The sequence below is a fragment of the Camelus ferus genome, chromosome 12 (assembly GCF_009834535.1).
Source record: "Camelus ferus isolate YT-003-E chromosome 12, BCGSAC_Cfer_1.0, whole genome shotgun sequence".
Taxonomy (NCBI): Eukaryota; Metazoa; Chordata; class Mammalia; order Artiodactyla; family Camelidae; genus Camelus; species Camelus ferus.
The window spans coordinates 14,600,740-14,621,156 of NC_045707.1; the positions used below are offsets into that span (position 1 = coordinate 14,600,740).

Sequence of the window (20,417 nt, forward strand, 5' to 3'; positions counted from 1 at the left end):
CTTGGTGTTTGGCTTGGGAGGGGCCAGGGCACTGGAAAGACCACCTCAGGGGGTCCTGACTTCATGCACCGTGGGGGTAAGAGTAACAGATCTGGGAAGACACACTGGTCCTCATGCTGCTGAAGGGCCTAGAGCAGTCACACTTTGAAGACACTGCAGCTCCACCTTGGCAGGGAGGAAACCAGAGGAAGCCCTCTGACCGTAGATGAGAGAAGTCCACAGAGCCCCCTGGCAGAGGCCTGCTCCTACACCAGGCTCTGCCATTTCTGACCCAACCCAGGGCCCAGAACAGCTGCAGAGAACAGGGAATTTTACAAAGAGTTTGATTTTTATTGATATTTAAATATATTAAATATTTCACTGAAATACATGGTACACCACCCTCCCCCGCTCCCACAGTGGTTACATTATAAAACCAAAGTCCATGGGCCTCCCATCCACTGACTCCCCCACCAACTGGCAAGGGTTGGGGGGGTGGGCAGTGGCAGCCCAGGGGAAGCGCGTGGCTGGCACTGTGGTATGGGGAGCCAGGGTGTGGACAGGCCCTTCCCACCTGGCAAGAAGCAGAGACAAGTCACCCAAGACTGTGGTCTTCCCACTCTGATCTTCTTACAGCCTCATCCCCACCCCAGGACCCAGGGAGTCCCTTCTTATCCAGGGATGTGGCTGAGGGAAGGGGAGATGGCTTTCTATCTGGACCAACTAGTCTTTTCCCCTTTCCCTGCCTTGGCTCATGAAGTGACTGATGGCCCATCTGGTTGATGCCAAAGGAAGATCCCCCAAGGCAGGCAGTGCAATCCAGAAACCAGGCCTCTGCAAGGAGCTAGAGTCAGAAAGGGCATGAGGAAGGGCAACAGTGCCACCTGCCTCTTCTACTCCCCAAACCCAGCAGCTCTGCCTCTATCCTCTGCCTCCCTAACCGCCTCTAAGACAAAGCAATCTTCAAGCAAAATTCAGGCTAATACCTCTGGCTTAAATAGGTACAGACAGAGAAACCAAGGCACCAACTAGGTCAGGACAGAGGCGAGGAGGTTGTAGGGAGTGGGGTAAAAGGTAGGCAGGGATAGGAAGGGAATCTGGAGTCCAGTCTCCTAACCCTCCTGGCAGCCCTTATGGGCTTTATGGGGATGGGAGAGCCCAGAGCACACCGGGCTTAGGATGAAAGCTGGGGAAGAGCGAGGTCCAGGTTCCCCTCCTCTCTCCCCTAGTACCAGAATCTGGGTCCTCAGAGGGATCCTATGCAACCCCAGCCCCAAAGCATACCGTGTCCCAGGACACCAGCTGGGAACCCAGGAAACTCCTGAGTCTCTGCCCACCAAACCCCAGACAGTTCAAGTGCAAGGAGCAGTTAAAGCAGGTGCTTGGGTCCCTGCCCCAGGCAGGGAGACAGTCAGGCTGCACACATGGCCCCCAAATGGCACTTAGGGATTTGGCACAAAAAGGACTCCTCTCCCCAGGGCCACCCTCCTCTTGCTACCACACCCCATCCCACTCTTGGGCAACCTAGGCATCTCTCTCCATTCCTTGAAATCAGAAACCCTGCCTTATTCCCAGAAGACAGGCCTGCAGGAGAGAGGCAACCCAGGGTGGAGAGCCGAGGAGCAGGAACACAAGGACACAGACCTGGAAAACAGACACGCACACACAGACCACCGTGCACGCATGGTTACACAGACACACAGGCCTTCCCCCGTGCCAGAGGCTTGGGAGGACGAGCTGGGGATCAGGGTCATCTTCCCCCAAGCCCTGGCCCTTTTCTATTTGGCAACAGAAGGGGTAGAGACGCTCCATGCCCCCTGCCAGCAGACAGCAAGAAAGCGCTGGGGTAGAGTGGAGTGATCCTGACCCCATCAGGGCCCTCACATCAGAGTCTGGCACCACCCCAGGCCCTGGCCAGCCTGCTCTTTGGCACCTGCAAGTGAACATCCAGCCCCTGATCTTCTGACGTCCACACCATGCTTGCTCTCTGGCGGGGCATTTTCACAGTACCACTGGGACCAGATGCCCCTTTCCCTGGAGCTGTGCAGGAACTAGAGCTAAATCTGAGCTGTCAGAAGTCCCTTGGTTCCCCTTTGGGGACAGACTCTGGGACTGGGATTTGGCAAATGGAAACATTCCCCTGAAATATGGACAGAGTGGGAACCCAGAGCATTTCCCTCCTGTGCCGTGTGTAGGAGGGAGACCTGGCCACGGTGGGGGGTGCCCAGGACCGGTGCTGGGATGCAGGCACAGCAAAGGCAAGCATGGAATAGGCACTCTTCAAGCCTGCCCCGGTCTTTGTACAAAATATTCCCAGGAAAAAGAGGGAAAGGAAGGGCCCAGCCTTGAGCCTATTGCCCAGACAGATGGGAAAGGGTAGGGGTGGCAAGCTGCCATTTTAATATCTCAGGCAAGGGGGCTCCTCTGCTGCTCCCCCTGCCCTGCTCCCAAAGCTGGAAAAAAGGAGAGAACAGCCCTAACCCAATTAAAAAAGAAAGTCACTTGCATAATCCTCTTGGCATCCCCTCGTTCACCAGCCTGAGGGCAGACGCGCATGGTCCAAGCACAGCCTGTTGGGTGTTCCCTTTCGTGGTGGTCAGCAGGGTCTGGAGGCCCAGCGTCCCCTGCCACAGCTTCACCCAACGGCACAGAGTCCACTCAAATGCCCACCTTGGTCCTTTCAGCTGAATTTGTAGCCGGGCCCTGCTAACTGCTGGGGCCCCCATTGAGGAAGTAGGTGGTCATCTCTCCCTTGCCCTTCACCTTGACCACCCCTCGACACTCCAGCTGGTAGCCCTTGGCCGCTAGAACCTGGTACAGGTCCGTGGTCACCTGGGGGGGGATGGGGGCCTGCTTAGCCTGGGATCCTTCCTGCTGCACTTGCAGGGGCCCAGGGGTTCTCCAGTCATGCTAGCTTCCCTCCCCCATCCCCACCCCACCAGCTACAGAACACTGCCACCCTACCCGTCCTGGCTAACTGCACAGAAGGACATGCAGAAGCCCTCTGGGCCCATACCCCTCCCAGCCTCTGCTCGCATTCCCCTTACCTGGATTCGGTCAGGGACCCCCGTGCTGTCCATACGGCTGGAGACATTCACTGTGTTCCCCCAGATGTCATACTGTGGCTTCCGAGCCCCAATGACGCCTGCCACAACTGGGCCCATGTTCAGCCCTGGGGTGGGTGGGGAGAGTAGTACAAAAATTGAGAGTAGTCGATGGAGGCACCCCACCTCCTGGCACCTTCAGAAGGATGGAGAGAAGAAAGTGGAAAAGGCATAAGTCTCCTGAAGAACGGGAGGTGCAGGCCTGCCATCGGAGGAGCCCCCTGCTGTGTGTGAGCACTGAATGCTCACTCTGTGCCAACCACTCTGGTAAGCACTTTACACTATCTTGTCCTCTCGACAGCCCTAAAAGGTGGGTATCGTTTATCCCCATTTTACAGAAAAGGACCGAAGCTCAGAGAAGTTAGGTGATTTGCTAAACAAGAGTAAGTGGAACAGTCAGAATTCAAACCAGATCATTTAACTCCAGAACCCTTGTGATTAACCACTCCCATCCACCAGTTCATCTGAGAGGAAGGGCCTCTCAAACTGGCCAGAGATAAGGACACTGGTACTGGAGATTAGACAAACCTAGTCTTGAAGCCCAGTTTAGCCATTTACTAGTTGCATGACCTTGGGGCTGAGTTATTTAATCTCTCTGAGAGTCCTCTCTAAAAATGCCTGGGACAGAGCCTGGCACATCATAGGCCCTCATCAAATGATCTGTATTCTTAATACCAGACGATATAAGCAGTGGGAGAAAAGGGAACCCCCACAGGACTCCCCATGGGGAATCTGAGATGCCATCCCCGGCCTGTGGCCTCAGCTTCACCCAGAAACAGCCCTGGGGAAACCCGCCATCAGCCCAGCCCTCTCACCAATCTTCATCTGGAAGTTGTTGAAGGAGTGCTCGTTGATGTGCTTCATCTGTTCCATGAGCCGCATGGCGTAGTCTGCGAGGGCAGTGATGTGGGAGCGGCCCACCTGATCATAGGTGCTGGCGTTCAGCCCAGAGGCAGCCATGTAGGTGCTACCAATTGTCTTAATCTTCTCCAGCTGCCGGAACCGCTCCTCACTGATGATCTGGACAGCACAGGGGGACCTGGCCATCAAGGCAGAGGCCAAACCCAGCCCTGCCGCAACGCTCATGCTGTGTCACACCCTGGCCCCCTTCCCCACTCCCCTGTCTCAATAGCTCTCATCCTTTTAGTAAGTGAGCCCCTCTTCCAGCTGCAGCTCTCAGTGCAGGGCTAAGGAGCCAGGAAACAGCCCCCCTCACCAGGCAGCCATCAGGACCCAGGCCAGGACGTGAGCACACAGCTTCAGGTCAACCTTGCCAGCTCACTCACAGAACCAAGAACCACAGGGGAATGCTGGGCATCAATTATTCCAACCCTCATCTTTTGGGAAACTGAGTCCCAGACTGAGAAAGTGCCTTCCCTGCAGAACAGGGAACAGCCCATTCCTGCCCTGGATGTTCAGGACATTTCTTCACATTTTGCTTCCATTTTTTTCTATTCAGGGGACCATCTTGCTTACTTCGCCTGTCATGGGGCTCTGTCCACAGACTACTGGCTTATTCTTCAGTGACATCCATCTGGTACCTACCCTGGCGCCCTCACAGATCCTCACATCCTCCTCTGCTCCTCACCTCTGCCCCACTAGGGCTGACCTCCTTACTGCCTCTGACACCTTCATGAGTCCCTGTCCCTGACTCTGTGGTACCTACCTTTCCCCTGTCATCTATGGGTCCCATCAGATCTCCCTTCCTCCTCCCAGTACCACTCACCCCAACCCAGCCTTACTATCCAAAGTCCTCCCCACTCCTCTGGTCCCCATGTCCCCAGACTCTCTGCCAGCACCAGCCAACTGGATAAGTACCTCGTCAAAGTCAGCAATGATCTCGTTGAGCAGCCGCAGGCACTCGACACCCTCATTGTTTGCCTCCAGCTCCACGTAGAACTCAGAGAAGTTGGCAATGGAGGCAAACATGACGGCCACGCACTCACACGACTGATAGTAAAGTTCATCGTTCCGGCGCTCCCGAGCCAGGAAGTGGGCAGCCACGTCCTTGGGCAGAATGTTATGCAGCAGCCGCCGGTTGTATGCCTGGAGCTCCTCCATCTCCTCCTTCTCCCCTGTTGCCTATGGACACCACACCCATCACCCACTGCCCAACATTCACAAGGGGCGAGGGCAGTGGCCAACGCCTGGAGATGGGCGTCAGAGGGAACCACGTGGAAGAAGAGGATAGATGAGGCCTAAAGAACAGGCAAAGGAGTAAAAGGGGCAGGGACAGGATGAGGCTGGGGATAGGGGATGGGCACAGAGGAGGCGTGGAGCCAGGGTAGGCTCGGGCGGCCTGAGCCTTGGCCAGCCAAAGTGTTGGCATGGTCCAGGCTCCGCCCCCAGGCTCCTCCCCCTCCCCCAGAGGCCCACCCAGTCACCTGCAGTTTCCAGAGGAAGTCCAGACGGGCAGTTGATTCCACCTGCTGGGCATGCAGATACAGCGCCAGTGCAAACACCAGCAGAATCACAGGGGTCATATATTTGAGAGCCACCCTCCCTGCAGCTGGGCTGAAGTGAGCAGAGGCAGGCTCAGTGTCTGAAGGAGGCATCTAGCAGCCCTACCCTTGGCTGCCCTAGAGTCCTCACTCACCAGTCCAGCCCATCAAAGGTCTCATTGGAAGAAGCCCTGGCAGGAAAACACAAGAGACAATCATCAGTTCTTCCTGAGTCGCTAGGTCGGGGCATGGAAGCGGGGACAGAAACTACGTTTACAGAGCACCATAAATCAGGCATTAGGCCAAGGCTTTTGCTTATATTAACTCATTTAAGAACAGAGGTTCCACTCCCCGGCTCCTCTACTCACCAGCTATGTGACTGACCTGGGACAAGTTGCTTAACTCTCTAAGCCCCTGTTTCCTCATCAATAAAAGAATGGTGAGATCTAATAATGCCTGCAAAAGGCTTAGCACAGTGCCTGGCGTCAGCAAGCCTTCAATAGTATTAGTTACTAAAATCTTTACAACTACCCTGTGATATAGGTGGCATGACCATTTTACAGATGAGGAAATTGAGGCTCAGGGAAGTTAACCCACCTGTCCAAGGTCACACACCTAATGAGCAGCAGGGGAGGGATTCAAACCTAGCAGACCCCAGAGGCTTTTTCTACCACACCAAGCTAGGGCCACATATCATGAGGGGTGGGGTTTTGCAAGGGAAAAGCCAGTGTGGTGTCCCAGACAAAGCCCTCAAGCAGGAGTCAGAAGTTCTGGTTCCCAGCCAGGGCTCTACCACCAAGCAGCTGTAATTAAGTGTGGATATGAAAGCAGCATGCAAATCAAGAGGGAATTTTTTTTTTTTAATGTCAAGCCTAAAACATAGGGATTTCCCAGGATTGGAGTTCCCTTGGGGTGACATTGGGGGTCATGTGTTACCTCCTTTCCACCCCCAGGTGAGGGGTAAGTGGTGGCATTCCAGGGGCACAAGGGGCCTGGGTACCAGAGAGGCTCACAGTGACCCAGTAAGGTCAAGAGGCTCCTGAGGGTTAAAGGGCTGAGGATAAACTCACAAGCCATGGACGCCAAGCAGTAGGTCATAGTTGTCAAAGATGGTGGCCGGGGGACCCAGCAGAAGCAGCACCAGATAGATGAGCCCCAGGACAAAGACCATGGCCAGCTTCCCGATGCTACTGATGTGCAGGAAGACAGAGCTGGCCAAGAGACTCAGCAGCATGTTCCCGACGAAGTACTGGGGAGCGATGGCAGAGGCAGTGTTGGGTGAAGGCAGAGGCCACAGCACCCCCAGGCAGGGAGAGCGCTGCACGCCCCTGCCTGACCCAAGCTCCCCTCCACAGCCTCAAACCCAAACCTCCTTCACCCTCTACACACCCCTACAGTGCACCAGGACCCCTGGCTGCTCCTGGTGTTGAGGACTCTGGTGAGATCCTAGGTCCCCAGTGCCCATCACCTAGCCTAGCACAGAGGGGTCAATAACTGGTACTGATCAGAACCCCCGCCCCGCCTGAGCACTGCCTGGACACCTCAGGGAAGCTGCAGGTGGGTGCGGTGCCCTCACACAGGGGAGCATCCAGGCCCAGAGAGTAATTGAGCTGCTGGAGGTGGCAGGCGGTGATGTCAGCAGGCGTTAAATTCAGCATCCGGGCTGCGCAGGTCCGTATGGGAGTGTGGTTACAGGTGAACTGCAGAAGTCAGGGGAGGTATATCAGGGTAACCAAGGTTGGGAGGGATTACAAGAGCCATGCCCAGATGCCTGATACCCCAGGGGCCCATGTTCTCACTGAGGGATCACAAGAGGCAGGGAGAGAAGGAGGGAGGACTGGGGTCAACCCCATCCCTACTAGGGGTAGGAAATTTGTCTCAATCCCCTCTACACCCCCAGCACCCAGAAAGGTGCCTGGTGCACAGGCAGGGTGGAAGAATTTCCACTGGACCTTTACCATGTTGGCAATGGCAGAGGTGAACACAAGCAGGACTGAAAAGATGCCAACTGCGGTGCTGTGCGCCCGCGAGCGGACGATGCTGCGTGACAGACGTCGCAGGGCCTGGGGGAAGAGCTGCCGGGAGGCAGGAGACCGAGAGTCAGAGGTCACATCAGCCAAGGGGTAAGGCCACCCAGGGAGGGGACCCGACAGCAGAGGCATGGCCTTCTCCTCCCTCGTCCCATGTGACCCCTCCCTGCCCCTGGCCTGGCCTCCCCCATGAGCCCTGGAAGGCCCCCCACGTACAGAGCCACAGGAGTACACGGCACAGGTCAGCACGGTGACCAGCAACAGCAGGAAGATACTGGCATAGATCCCAAGCATCAGGGCTGAGCTGGGGTGGAAGAGGGCCAGGGAAAACGTTACTCTGGGAGATCTGGGCATCCTCGTCCCCCTCCCCAGGCGGGCAGGGTGAAGGCTCTAGGGGCTGTGTGCTTGCACAAATGTTTAGGAAGGTTCTGGGAAGTGACAGAGGGAAGAGACGCCAAACGAGAAGGGGCAAGGCTCTCACTGTGGGAAGACGAGGAGTTGGATGAAGCTGATGAAGCAGAAGACCAACAGGGCACAGGCCACGTAGGCTCCGAAGCGGGGGTCCACCTTTCGCGAGTACTGAGGGAGGGGAGACTGAGCTGGGCACTGGCTCCGCCCTGGGGGAGGCAGGGCACTACCAGTTGGCCCAGTTGATACGAATCCCCACTGTGCCCTGAGGTGGCCTCCCCATTCCCCAGAAACTCCCCTGTTCCCTCACCTGTGCTCAGACCTCCCTCCTGGGACCTCCCCTCGTTTCCCAGCCTTCCTCCTCCTGCCCTCGCATCCCCCAAACCTTCTTTTCAAGATCCTCTCTCTGGAAGGTGAGCAGGAACCGACGCACATGGTCCTTGCGCAGCTGATCGATGCTGCGGGCGTCAATGGCTCGGCCCAGGAACTCATCTACCTCATCCTCAGGGTTCAGGGCATCCTGGGCACCCCGGCTGAGGGCAGGGGACATGGCTTCACCAGGTGCACAAGCACGGCCATGTGACAGGCCATGAGAAGGGAAGGGCACAGGCAGCACTCAGAGGGGGAGTGTAAGCCGGGTGTGTGGCATCTGCTCCCACATGACACATCTAAGGTCCAGGGAAGAGGGGGACCTCAGCTACCCGCAACTTCATCCCAGGATGTAAGTGCCTTCCCCTCCCGTGCCTCCCTCCTCAGTAACCTGACTTACTTGTCTTTGCTGGAATCATCAATGCCCTGGAGAAAGGGACAGAGGGTGTGTGTGTGAGGTGGAGGGCAGGCCACCTTCACCTCTACAACCCCTTCCCACTCCCAACACTGTGCTGAGGGTTCTCCCCATAGGCTGGGGGGGGGGGCTTGGGACCCCAATACCAGAAACTATCTATGAAGATGGAGCCACAACAAGGAAGGCAGAAGAGGGAAGGGGGACACAGACTGTTAAGGGAGACAAAGTGAGGTCCCAGGTCCCGGTGCTGTGGGCCCCTCACCATCTGGCGGAAAGCCTTGGAGTCCTTGGTCCGGGAGAAGGTGCGGTCAGGCACCCAGCGTGGCATCAGCCCTTCCATGGAGTTGGCCCGCGTCCGCTGCAGCTTGGCCAGCATGGCCTTCTCCTCTTTCTGTGTGGGCAGCACGGATACAGGCTCAGAGAGGGGTCCAGAGAAGGCCTCTGCCGGCTCCCCTATCTGCCCTGTCTGCCTGCCCCACCCCAGCCCCACCCCAACCCTGACCCGTTTCTGGCTGGCTCCCAGGATGAGGAAGGTCTCAATGTGCTGCTCCTTGAGGTAGGCGTTGCGCTCCCCGCCACGGCCTGGCTCCACCTCATAGTCCCCGTTTAGGTACTGCAGCGTGGCCCGAGTGATGTGGATGCGGCTGTGCGGGAACAGGGCGGTGAGACCTGGCACTCCCACTCGGCTCCCCCTGCTCACTGCCTGGACCCACACTCACCCGGCCCGGCCGCCAGCCTCCATGTGGTTGGCCAGAGTCACGTCATTGGACCACACATCGAACTGCCATTTCCGCAGGCCAAGGACACCGCAGTGCACGCGCCCGCTGTGGATGCCCACGCGCATGTTCACGTTCACGCCTGTCACCTCACGCACCAGCCTGGGAGGAGGCGGCTCTGGCTTAGCTCCTGGAACCGTCCTCCCCAGTCCCAGCCCAGAGCCCAGGCCCTGTGCTCTCCTTGGAGACAAGAGGGTCGAGGACAGACCTCGTGGCAGGGCTTAGAAGTACTGCCTGGGCGGGACACACCTGAGTCTGCAAGGGGCTCAAGGGCAAAAGTTTGAGAACTATGTTCACCAGCAGGGGCCCGGAAGCATCTTGTGAAACTGAGCTAGAAGAGGAGGAACAACTGTCCTTCCTTCAGGCCTGCTCAACTGGCACTCTCTGCAGCCCAAACCCACCTCACCCTGGCCCCACCACCCCATCCTAATAGCTGGAGTCTAAGGGCACGTGGTCTTCACACGGGCTGAAGAAAAGTACATTCCCCGCCCCAGTGATGGATCTTAAAGACAGAAGCCGTAAGACTAAAGAAAAATCCTGGGGACACATCAAAGGGCAGGAGCAGGCTGGGGTTCCCTCAGTTCCCCAAAGGGGACAGTGCTTACGAGATGGCCTCGATCATGTCCACCCCCATCTCCACGCAGCAGTGGGCATGGTCTGCCCGGGCCTCTGGCAGCCCTGACACACAGTAGTAACAGTCTCCTAAGATCTTGATCCTCAGGCAGTGATTTTCCTAAAGGAGAAAGAGTTGGGGAACAGTCACCTTCACTCTCTTGCTCACCGAGCCTGCCTAGCCCACGACCCTCACTGTGGACGCCATCCACCCCTCCCTCCCAGTGAGGCTGTGCTCTCACTCTTTCGGCCCCGCCCACAAGCCCCAGCACCCTCACCGCAGCCAGCTTGTCAAACCGGGCAAAGAGCTCGTTCAGGGTCATGACTAGCTCCTGCGCAGTGCACTGGGATGCCAGGCTGGTGAAGCCTTCAATGTCTGCAAACAGGATGCTGTGGACAATGGCAGAAGATGGAAGGGCCATGTGGCCCTCAAAGACTCCCCGATCCCCAGCCCCTCCTGGTACCCTCCCACCCCGACCCTACCTGACATTGTCATGCTTCTGGATGTAGATCTTGTGAAACATCATATCTTCTTTCTTTGTGTTGATGTCTTCTTTCATCTCCATAGCAACATGCTGGGGCAACACTGACAGCAGCAGCCGCTCCTGGACCAGTAGTTTCAACAGAGCATTACTATCTTCCTGGCCTCACATTTTAATCCCTCCTGGTCCCTCCACATCACCAGAACCCTCCCAAACCTTCCTGGAGACCCTAAACTTCCCTTCTGGACCATGGCTTGACCCTCCTCCATTAGAGCCCTCAGCAGAAATACATCCCAGCCTTCTTGGACCACCCTCCCCCATTCAACCCTTCAGATGCACTCCTATCTACTCCCTCCTACCCTCGGACAGGACAGGAACCCCAGTGTCAAAGGGCCTCTGTGATGCACAGTCAGGGGGAAGCATTCACACTTATTCCACAGAGTTGCATGCGGCAGTGGATCCAACCTGCAAGTTATTTGCAGGTGAGGTGGGGGAAGGCCACGATCAGGGAAAACAACCCCACCTGCTGCCGATTTTCATGCTGCAGGTGCAGCCGGGCCTGGATGTAACCACGGGTTTCCTGAAAGGCCTGGCGCTGAGACACCTCAGCCGGGTAGTGTGTGCAGATGCCAATGACATTGGTGCAGAGGAACAGCAGCATGTTGGCACCGAGCTGCAAAAGGGTGGCAGGGGCAGATGGGTGACCACCCCCAACACACACAGGTGCAATTCTCTGGGCTCTGTAGATGCACTCCTCTGGGGAGGAAGCCAGGATCCTGTGCCTTGTCTTCCGCAAGCCTGCAATATGCCGCCTCACTCCCCACAGAACTCCAGCCTCCTGCCTGGATGGATCACCCACAGCTAGAAATGTGATCTTTTCACAGTTCCTGGGAGCAGAAGCACCAACCAGAGCCAGGTAGGTCACAGGGCCTGGGCCCAGCACACTATGATTTCCTGCCCCACAAAGACCCCAAACAAAGGACAAATGCTGCTCCTTCTGCACGTGCTTCTCCTTACAGAACCACACCCAGGAGAGCTGAGCTCTGCGTCCTCCTGTGAATGCCTAGGACAAGTCACCTCATCTTGCTGGGGCCTCTTTTTGCTCGTCTAGAACCCAGAGAGAAAGAATAAGACCTCTAAGGTCCCTCTCTGCCCTGACGTAACTTCATAATAATTACTATAGTTATTATTACTGAAGGTAATTTGTTGGCTACCTACAATGTGCCTGGACTCTACAGGTGTCCACTATATGTTACTGAATGTATTTCTTACGACTCTATGAAATGGGTAACACTATCTCCTTTTAAAGGTGAGGGACTCAGGCACAGAAAAGCTAAGTAAGTTGCCCAAGACCGCACAGCTAGTAGTAGCTGGTACGGGACTTGAGTCCAGGACAGTCAGACTCCCAAGCCTATTGCATAGTACATTCCAAGTCTCCAAGATCCCACTCACCCAAGCTCTTGAGGCCCAGCCTCAGAACCAAGGCTTGCAAATCATCAACTCCACTGACACAAAGAACCCTTCCTGACAGGGATGGGGTGCCACCAGGCCTGGCTATTCCAACACCTGGCCCAGCCAGGCCCCACGCTCCAGGACCCCAATCCTAGGGTGTTCGGCCCTCAGCCCTCAGCCCTCAGCCCTCAGCAGCAGCACTGACTGGAGAGCCAGTCTAAGGGAGGCCGGCCTCCGTGTTTCTGGAAGTTCAGGGGTTAACCTGGCACTGTGGCTCCACCCCAGAGCTGGCTGGGGCAGGGCTCTGGTTTGGGGAGAAGGGAGGGAAAGAGCACCGACTGGAAGCCAGGAGTTCTGGGCTCTGCCCAGAACCAGAACTGATCCCGCAAACTTGGGCATGTCACTGTCTCTGGGACCTCGGTTTCATTTTTCCTGTGTAAGACGGAGGGGTTGGAACGGCTAACCCCCGAGCATTTCCAGCTCTCACCCTCTAGGATTGGCCTCCCAACTTCCCTTCCCAGTCCAGCTCACAAGGCCCCCCTCCCAGTAGCAGGGGTGAAGAGGGGGGCACACTATCTCCCTCGGGGGTTTCTAAGAATAGCCCCCAGTGGGGGAGAATGAAAGGGGGGCAAACCAGGCAACTTCCCTTCCTGGCCCCAGGAGCCCAAGAGGAAAATGTGAGTCATGGCAGAGGGAAGGGGAAGGGGGAAAAGAGACCGAAATAGATCTGTACACAGACCCCTATCTGACTGTGAGAAAAAATGGATGCCAGGGAACAGGATGAGACTCCAGTCTGGGCCAGGTCACCAAGTGGAACTGCTCAGTGTGTCTGAGTGAGCAGATCCTAGGACGAAGGGACTGGATCTGGGAAGGGGCTGCCCACAAAGCCTACAAATGAGGCCACAGCCCCACCCCATCCAGAAACCTATAGGCCAATTGGGCGCAGGGAATCTTTCTCAGCTCAGAGAAGGGTTCTGGACAGCCCTGGCCCCAAGGACTGGCACGGGGCAGGGGCAGCTTTCTCCACGTGCCCCAAGGATGTGCCAGCCGAGCCCCACTGGGTGAGGCTGCAGCTGGGGGCCCTGGGGAGGCGAGACTGGCATAGTCCTGGCCTCCAATGGGGCTGTGCCTCCCCAGTCAGGCCCTGGGCTTGGCTCTGGGCACCATGCCCGCTGAAAGCAGGGAAGAGACACCCACCTACCCCTGGCCAGCCAGAGAGGATGGGGGAAGGGAGGCACCACCTCCAAGCTCCTCCTCCCCCAAGAGGGCAGTCCCATTCCAAAGCCCAGTGTGACAGCTACCCTGGAGAGAAGTGGGAAGGGGGTGCTAGGAGCAGCAGGAAGACCCTGGCCCTTTAAGAGATCTGACGGTGCCCTGCAGGCGTGTGCTCCACAAACAAACTGGCTATAAGGTTACTCTTAAAAAGGTACATTCTGTTCCACAGCACAGGCTGGGCAGGGAAGGGCATCATGCCAGAGCACCCAGCTTCTCACTCTGGGAGCCCCAGGCAACTTCCTCTTTGTGGGTGGGGCTAGGGTGGGCTACAGGCCACAAGACCTGGGCAAGGTAGCACTCTCTCAAACCTTGAGCAAAACAGAGGACGGCACTGTCTAAATAAGGGTGCCAATGGAGGGATCAAGAGGTGTGTTGGCTAGGGGGCTATGCCTACGGCAGCCCCTGAAGGATCAGCTAGGCAAGGCCCCCTCGTCCCTGGTCCAGGGGATGACACGAGATGGCTGGCTCCACCAGCTCAAGTCTCTCTGCAAGGGACATCCTGGAGGCCCCTTCACTGCCTACAGCATCCCCACACCTCCCTGCCTCCAGGTGAGAACCTGCCCTGTTGGTTCGGCTCCACTCTGGGAAAGGGTGGGGCCCTAACTGCAACACCACGAAGGAAGATACTATTTTTATCTCAGTTTTACAGACTGGGAAACTAAGGCTGGGAGAGGTGAGGTTAATTGTCTGCGATCTACAGAGAAGAATGTGGCCCATTGGAAAACCAGGTCTGCCTGCAGCCAAGCCTTTACTTCTCAACTCATACACCACTCAGAAGCCAGAGGAGTAGCCGACACGGGCAGAGAACCTCATCAAGGCCAGCTGCCAGAGTCCTGGTGCCCGGTGGGAAGAGGGCAGATAAGGTAGGAGCCTAACGCCCCTCTCATCTACAGTCCAACCCTACGCCCTGAAGAGAAATGACTCACTCATCACCTTCCCTGTCCTCTCGGAGCTGGCCTTGGTCCAGCAGAGAGGCGACTCGATAACTCCACCCGAAACCTACTCAGTCCCTTCAGATCACCATCTAGAGCTGCCTTTCAGGGAAGGTACCAGGGCCTGAGTCTCGGATGTCAACCTGGGGCCAGAGATGCCAAGGTCTGGATGGAGCCTATCTTGGCCCGGCCCCGGGGCTAAATATCACATTCCCAGCTCCAGCACAACAGTGTGTCTCTACAGGCTACACTATTTCAAGGGCCTCTGGCTAAAGAGCTATAGACTGTGACCCATGGGGACAGAGTACAGGCTTGGGTCCTGGAGCCTTCCCTCCTCTCAGCAGTGCTTTCTGCCCCAGATCCCAAATGTAGACCGACCCCTGGAACTTGGCCTCCCAACACCTGTCCCTCCTCCCAGACACATCCAGACACCCCTCACCCAGTATCCACCCCGCCACTCACCCACCCTCAATAACCAGAACCCCTCCTCATTCCCAGCCTGGTGTCCCTCCCTGCTTGCCTCCCCGACCACTCACCTGCTTCCAGAGGAAGGCATCACCACTGTTGAGTTGCCAGGCCAAGATCAAGTGCAGGGTGGAGAGGCCCAGGCCACTGAAGACAGCCGCCCGCATGCGGATGGGGAGGAGTGTGTAGGTGATGTAGACGAAGAACACAGGGCACCAGAGGCCTTCAGAAGGGCTGTGGGGGTTGGCTGCAAGGGCGCCCCCAACCTGCACGGCTACCAGGATAACCAGCACCACGTAGCTCACCACCCACATGGAGTCCTGGCGGAAGCTGTGCCGGTTGCACACCACCATGAGAGCCACGAAGAGGGCGGCGGCACAGGCCAGCAGGGCCACGTAGGCAGGCTGAGGGCGGGCGGGCGCGGCGTGGAAGGCCAGCAGCACGACGGTGAGCAGCACGAGCACCGCCATCAGCAGCGTGAGGCTGCTCTGGTTCATCTGAAAGAAGTACCGCTGGTACAAGCGCTCCAGCTTGGCCGAGCGGAACTGCTTCGACTGGAACACCTGCGCCAGCCGGCGCCAGCAAGCTCGCCTGCTCCTGGGGGCAAGGTCGGGGGCCACCTCAGCCATCCCGCCCGCCACCGTCACCTCGGTGTCCTCAAAGCCCAGAGCCACAGCCCGCAGCCCCAGCTCCGTGCCCTTGCCTGGGCCACCTCTCCGGATGAAGGCCTCATCCTGCCAGGGGCACCGAGGGGCAGCTGCAGGGGTCGGGCTGGGTGGCTGGGCATCCCGGAGACAGCTCATATAACGGGGTGTGCAGAAGCCACTGGTCCGAGTCCCACGGCGCGGCCGCTTCTGCCCATTGCGTTCGCCCCAGGCTGTCTTCCGTTCATCTACTTTGGGGACCAGGAGGCCACTAAACCACGACATGCTGCTGGGAGGAAAAGGATGAGACGGTGTTAATACCATCATCACCACCTGCCACCACCAGTAGCTGTCGTTAACTGAGCGCTTCCCATTGCCAAGCTGAGCACTTCAGACATGTTATCCTCTTAAAATGACTCTTGCTGGGGGTGGGAGGCTATAGCCCAGTGGTAGAGTGCCTGCTTAGCATGCACAAAATCCTGAGTTCAATCCCCAGTACCTCACTCACTCAATCAATCAATAAACCTAATTACCTCCCTGCAAAAAAAGAAAAAAATAAAATAAAATGACTTTGAAGAAGACCATGGTACCCCCATTCAACAGGTGAGACAACTGAAGCAGAGGGAGGGGAAGTCACTTGTCCAAGATCAAGCAGCCACACAAGTGTGAAAACCAAGATTCTAACCCAGATCTGTCTGACTCCAAAGCAACATACTTAGACCTTCACCTCTTCTCTGAAAGGCTCTGATTCCTTAGTGGTGGACACACCAATGAGAAAAGCCACCTGATTCAGGAGAGGGCACACCCTAAGCAGGGGGCAAGTACCGTCCTGCACCAGGAGATTGTTGCCACTGGTGTCCCAGTGGAGCCTGATCTTGACTTTTTTCAACAGAAGCTTAAAAAAAAAAAGTAGGCTTTACACGACATCTCCTGATTTTTAAACACTGGCAAGTCATTCATGTTTTTCAACACTGCAAAGCAAATAAATCACATCTACAGAATGAATTCAGCCTGTGAGCTGCCAGTCGGTGACCTTTGTACACAAGGGAGTCTCTTTCCACATCCTTCCCCATCACACTCACACACTGTGCACACTTTACCAAGTGAAATTCAACTTCTCAGGTGACAGCTTAAATGTTAACTTCCTCATGGAAGATGTCCCAGTTCCCCTCCTCAGACCAAGTTTGGTCTCCTGTTCGTTTACTCCCTGCACATTTCCTATTTACCACAATTACAATTAAATGGCCCCTTGTTTAATGTGTGACTCTGCCCCCGACTATAAACTTTATAAGGTATTATGTCTATTTTGCTCAGTGCTTTATCCTCACTCAAGTACCCCGAGTACTGAACCTGGCTCATAGTAGAAACTCAATAAATTGATATGCTGAAAACACAGAAAGCAAGCAAGCTCAAGGGCACTGGTGTAGAGCAGCCAATGTGAAATAACAACTAGAGATGATAATCCTCTGATCCTTCACCTTCTCACTGCACTCTGGTCCTTTTAGCCTCTTTGCTGTTTCCCAACACGCCATGCACAGGCCAGCCTGGGACCGTGGTGCTTACTGTTCCCTCTGCCTGGAACGAGAGCTCCTCCGGGTCATAGCTCGAACATCCCCTTATCAGTGAGTTTTCCCTGACCACTCTATTAAAATAGCAACCCCCTTTCCTGGAGCTCCCTATCTCTCTTCCGAGCTTTATGCTTTATTTTCACCACAGCTCTTATCAGCAACTGCCATTCTATATATTTTTCTCATTTGTTCATTGTCTGTCTCTCCTAACTGGAATGTGAACTTCATGAGTGCAAGGATTTGGGCCGGTTTTGCTCACTGCTATATCTACGACATCTAGTAGGGTCTAAATAAATGTTCGTTGAGTTGATGGGTGGATGGATGGTAACACTCTTACACACTAGCTCTCTGCTTTAAACTGTTCAGGATCCTTCCACATACCGAATTCCATCTGATCTTCACCCAAACCCTGTGAAGCTGGTCCTGCAGCCACCTGGGGCACAGGATAGATTTGACAGGGAAGAAAAAAAAAAAAAAAAGAACCAAGGTTCCCAGCAGTTTTATATGGCTGGCCCAAGTTCTAGAGATCACAAATAACCAAGTCAGCTCCAGGTCTCACGTCTCCAGGAGGGAAATGTCTTGATCTGGCGGAAGAGGAGGGGTGCTCATGACAACACCCTCAGTGTGTCCCCTAGCTGAGCCCAGCTCAGGAGAGGGTAAAGACATGGGCACTGCCATTAATGGATGCCTGCGTCCCCACCAGGGCCACATACCTCCATGCCCACAGGGCACCCTGAGGGGCTCCTTGTACTTTAACCTGCAGAGCTAGCAGCACTGACATTTGTACTCACCAGGGGACAAGGGGGAGAGTACCCAGCACTGGCCCCAGGTGGCCACAGGACCAGATGCTCATGCCACAGAAGCGACGCTCCGGGCAGACAGCCAGGGGCCCACAAAGCAGAAGACCATCCGGGGACCTCTCTGCATACCAGAAACCCCACTCCCTGGTTCACCCTCCGCCACATTCTCTCGGCATCCCTTCTCCCATATCCCACAGGGCAGCAGGCCCTTCAACCCCCTAACATCACCAACAGCACCATCTGGAGGGACAGATCAAAAACCGAAGACTTTTCATTAGGCTGGCATTTGGAAAAGGTCACCAAAGAAAGCCTGGCTCTTCAAAATATTTCATTTGAAACGTGATCTTTGGAGTGAGACCAGGTTTCAAACCTTATTGTGATTATTTGCTAGCTTCACAGCCTTGGACAAGTGACAACCTCCTGGTATCAGTTTTTTCATCTGTAAAATGGGAATAGTAATAGTTGTGAGGAAGGAGTCTAACAGTGCCTGCCATGCACTACACACTCAATAAGCGGTAGCTCTTCTCCCTGCCTTATACCACTTTGAGCCCAAAACTCTGCCAGTGTCCAAAAGACTGAAAGACCAGAAAGTCATGAGCAAGAACTTGTATCTCCCCAGCCAGTCAGAAGCCAGGTCCTATCAGTCCTTGTGTCCTCAGCTGTCAGTCCCCAGAGCTGCGTGAGACAGAGCCCAGAGTGAGCAGATTTCTGACTCCCCCTGACATTGTGCTTCAGCCTCTGCCCACTCGCCAGTCCCCTGACCTGTCCTTACCACCCCCACCGGCCAGACCTCTGTTCCTAAAGGACCTGTTTCTGGCTGTGTTCCCAGCCCCCTGGAAGCATATCCCAGCATCTGGCTTATACCCATGGAGGAAGGGGCAGACACTGTCCAGGGGAACACATGACCCTCGCAAGAACACCCTGACCCCACAAGCGGATAGTTTCACAGATCTGTAATTTGTCCAACCAACTGCCACCATCCCACCCTGGGCTCAACTCCAGGCACTGCCCATCCTGGAGAACTCGCCAGGCTCCCAGCACTCCTGGCAGCCCACGCCAGGCTGGTAGGGCAGGGAACAGGGGAGGGCACTGTTCAAAGCCACAAAACTTCCCTATATGGTCCCCCAACCTTCCTTGTCCAGAAACCTCTCACTATGAACCACAGACCACCTCCCTCTTCCCCAGAGACAGGCTCCTGAGCCTGTGCCTCCGACCCCCTCCACTGGGTCCTGATCTCTCTGCTCTTCTCACAGATCTGCTACTACTCCACGCATCATTCAGAAGCCATGTCTGTTCACCCTGGCAGATGGAGGCCCAGTGCCTCCCAGAGCCCAAGTCCGCCCCAAACCCGGATTCTCCAGCCTAAGACCTAGAGCCTGAAGCAGGCCAAGGCCCAGCCCCAAGGATGGCTCTGCCCACTGCTTCGCCCAAACCCTCTTCCTGGCCACCACCCGTCAATCCTGTCCCCAGGGCCCCTCTGCCCCTGCCTTCCTTGGCAAAAGGAGGCTCCAGGGGATTTTAAATGACTTCAGAAAGTTCGTGGCAGAAGGCGCTGCCCAGGCAGGGCACTTCATTGCCAGCACCACCCACTATGCTGCGATGTGGGCCTCAATTCCAGGCCTTTCCAGATGTAGAGGAGCCTCCCCAGGGCCTGTATATGGAGGTCCAGCAATCCTTCTCCTCCCTTTCCCAGCCCTTGGTCTCCCTAAGACTGCACTGAGCTCTCACCTCCATTCCAACCATACAATCCCCACCAGAGTCCTCCAACTCACACGGGTATCTAGTAAGGGGAGGGTATGGGGAAAGAGTCCACCGCCCGCTCCCACCTGTAGCTTTTGAGGCATGCCCAAGAGCCCTTTCTGAATAAAGTCTGGCCCCCTAGCCCATCCTGCAGCAGGCCTTGACATCAGCCCTTTCATTCCCAAGGTCTGGAGTGAGGAGAAGGGGGCTCCTGCAGGCAGAAGGCATCCCTCCCTCCGCCCAAGCTACCTCCCCTGCCTCTAAGCACAATCACACTCTACCTCAGACTCGGAGGCTCACCCACAGCCCGGCTGCAAAAACCTCAGGACAGCCCCTCCCCCAGTACATGCATCTCTCCCTCTTCCCAGCAAGCTGGGAACTCGCTCCGGGTGGAGGAAGGGAAGCGTACGGCTGGGAGTGAGGGTGGGAGCCTTGAGTCCCGGACCCAGGAGTCCTCTATCCTCCATCTCCTCCCGGGCTTCCCTCCGCCAGCCTCGGGCTCCCGCGCGCCCCGGCATCCGCGCCCCGACCGAAAAACTCTCCGGAGGCGCGCGGGAGTCTGCGAGCCGCACGGAGCCCCGAGCGCCCGGCGCCGCCGCCTCCCCCGACACTGCTCCGCGCGGTCTCACCTGCCCGCCGGGGTCGGTGCTTCCCCCGGGCCCCCGCCCCGCCACCCCCGCGGGCTCCGGCCGGCCGGCCGGCCGTCCCGCGGTCCTGCTCCGTGCCCGCGCGTCCCGGCCGTCCCTCCCGCCGTCCGCAGTCCGCCCGGCCCTCGCCCCCTCCCTTGTTGTCCAGCGCAGCCGCCCTCTACCCCGGATCCAGAAGTCCCCTCCCCGCCGGCTCCCGGACTCCCCGCCTTAAAGGCACAAGCTCCTTTTGTCTGGGCACCCCCTCCCCCTCCCCGGACGCCGGGCAGGGTGGCCCG

The 20,417-nt window shown here is 56.6% G+C and overlaps 1 protein-coding gene and 1 long non-coding RNA gene across 7 annotated transcripts; one reads left to right on the forward strand and one right to left on the reverse strand.

The window, feature by feature from the left end:
• Nucleotides 1–309: 309 nt before the first annotated feature.
• On the reverse strand, nt 310–20,275 carry ADCY6 (adenylate cyclase 6). 5 transcript variants are annotated; one of them, XM_032492718.1, is made up of 22 exons: nt 20,122–20,275; nt 14,812–15,670; nt 11,140–11,289; nt 10,618–10,739; nt 10,413–10,524; nt 10,128–10,255; nt 9,466–9,624; nt 9,249–9,390; nt 9,009–9,137; nt 8,732–8,757; nt 8,348–8,495; nt 8,036–8,133; nt 7,771–7,858; nt 7,483–7,599; nt 7,066–7,224; nt 6,595–6,773; nt 5,680–5,715; nt 5,468–5,597; nt 4,902–5,165; nt 3,899–4,103; nt 3,027–3,151; nt 310–2,811 (listed from the first exon to the last, which is right to left on the reverse strand). In XM_032492718.1, exons 2-22 carry the CDS (start codon nt 15,667–15,669, stop codon nt 2,686–2,688), a joined length of 3,501 nt encoding a protein of 1,166 aa, XP_032348609.1. In that variant the 5' UTR covers nt 15,670; nt 20,122–20,275; the 3' UTR covers nt 310–2,685. The 5 variants fall into 5 exon arrangements, 4 of the variants coding, with proteins under 4 accessions (XP_032348609.1, XP_032348608.1, XP_032348611.1 ...); XM_032492717.1 differs by having other exon boundaries at nt 14,812–15,673; nt 20,122–20,273; XM_032492720.1 differs by lacking the exons at nt 11,140–11,289; nt 20,122–20,275 and adding an exon at nt 10,976–11,081 and having other exon boundaries at nt 14,812–14,983.
• Nucleotides 12,683–14,905, forward strand: LOC116667581. Of its 2 annotated transcripts, none has more exons than XR_004324465.1 (3): nt 12,683–12,745; nt 13,985–14,206; nt 14,774–14,905. It is a non-coding gene; the product is annotated as an uncharacterized LOC116667581 (long non-coding RNA). The 2 variants fall into 2 exon arrangements; XR_004324466.1 differs by having other exon boundaries at nt 12,726–12,745; nt 14,044–14,206.
• Nucleotides 20,276–20,417: the final 142 nt, after the last annotated feature.

Excerpts from the sequence above, each read along its gene's own strand:
- ADCY6 (XM_032492718.1), bottom strand. The coding sequence starts at position 15,669 with ATGTCGTGGTTTAGTGGCCTCCTGGTCCCCAAAGTAGATGAACGGAAG. Across the intron at positions 8,134-8,347 it reads GAGAGGATCTTGAAAAGAAG|TACTCGCGAAAGGTGGACCC; the intron begins GTTTGGGGGATG and ends CCCCTCCCTCAG. Across the intron at positions 3,152-3,898 it reads CAACTTCCAGATGAAGATTG|GGCTGAACATGGGCCCAGTT; the intron begins GTGAGAGGGCTG and ends CACCCACCCCAG.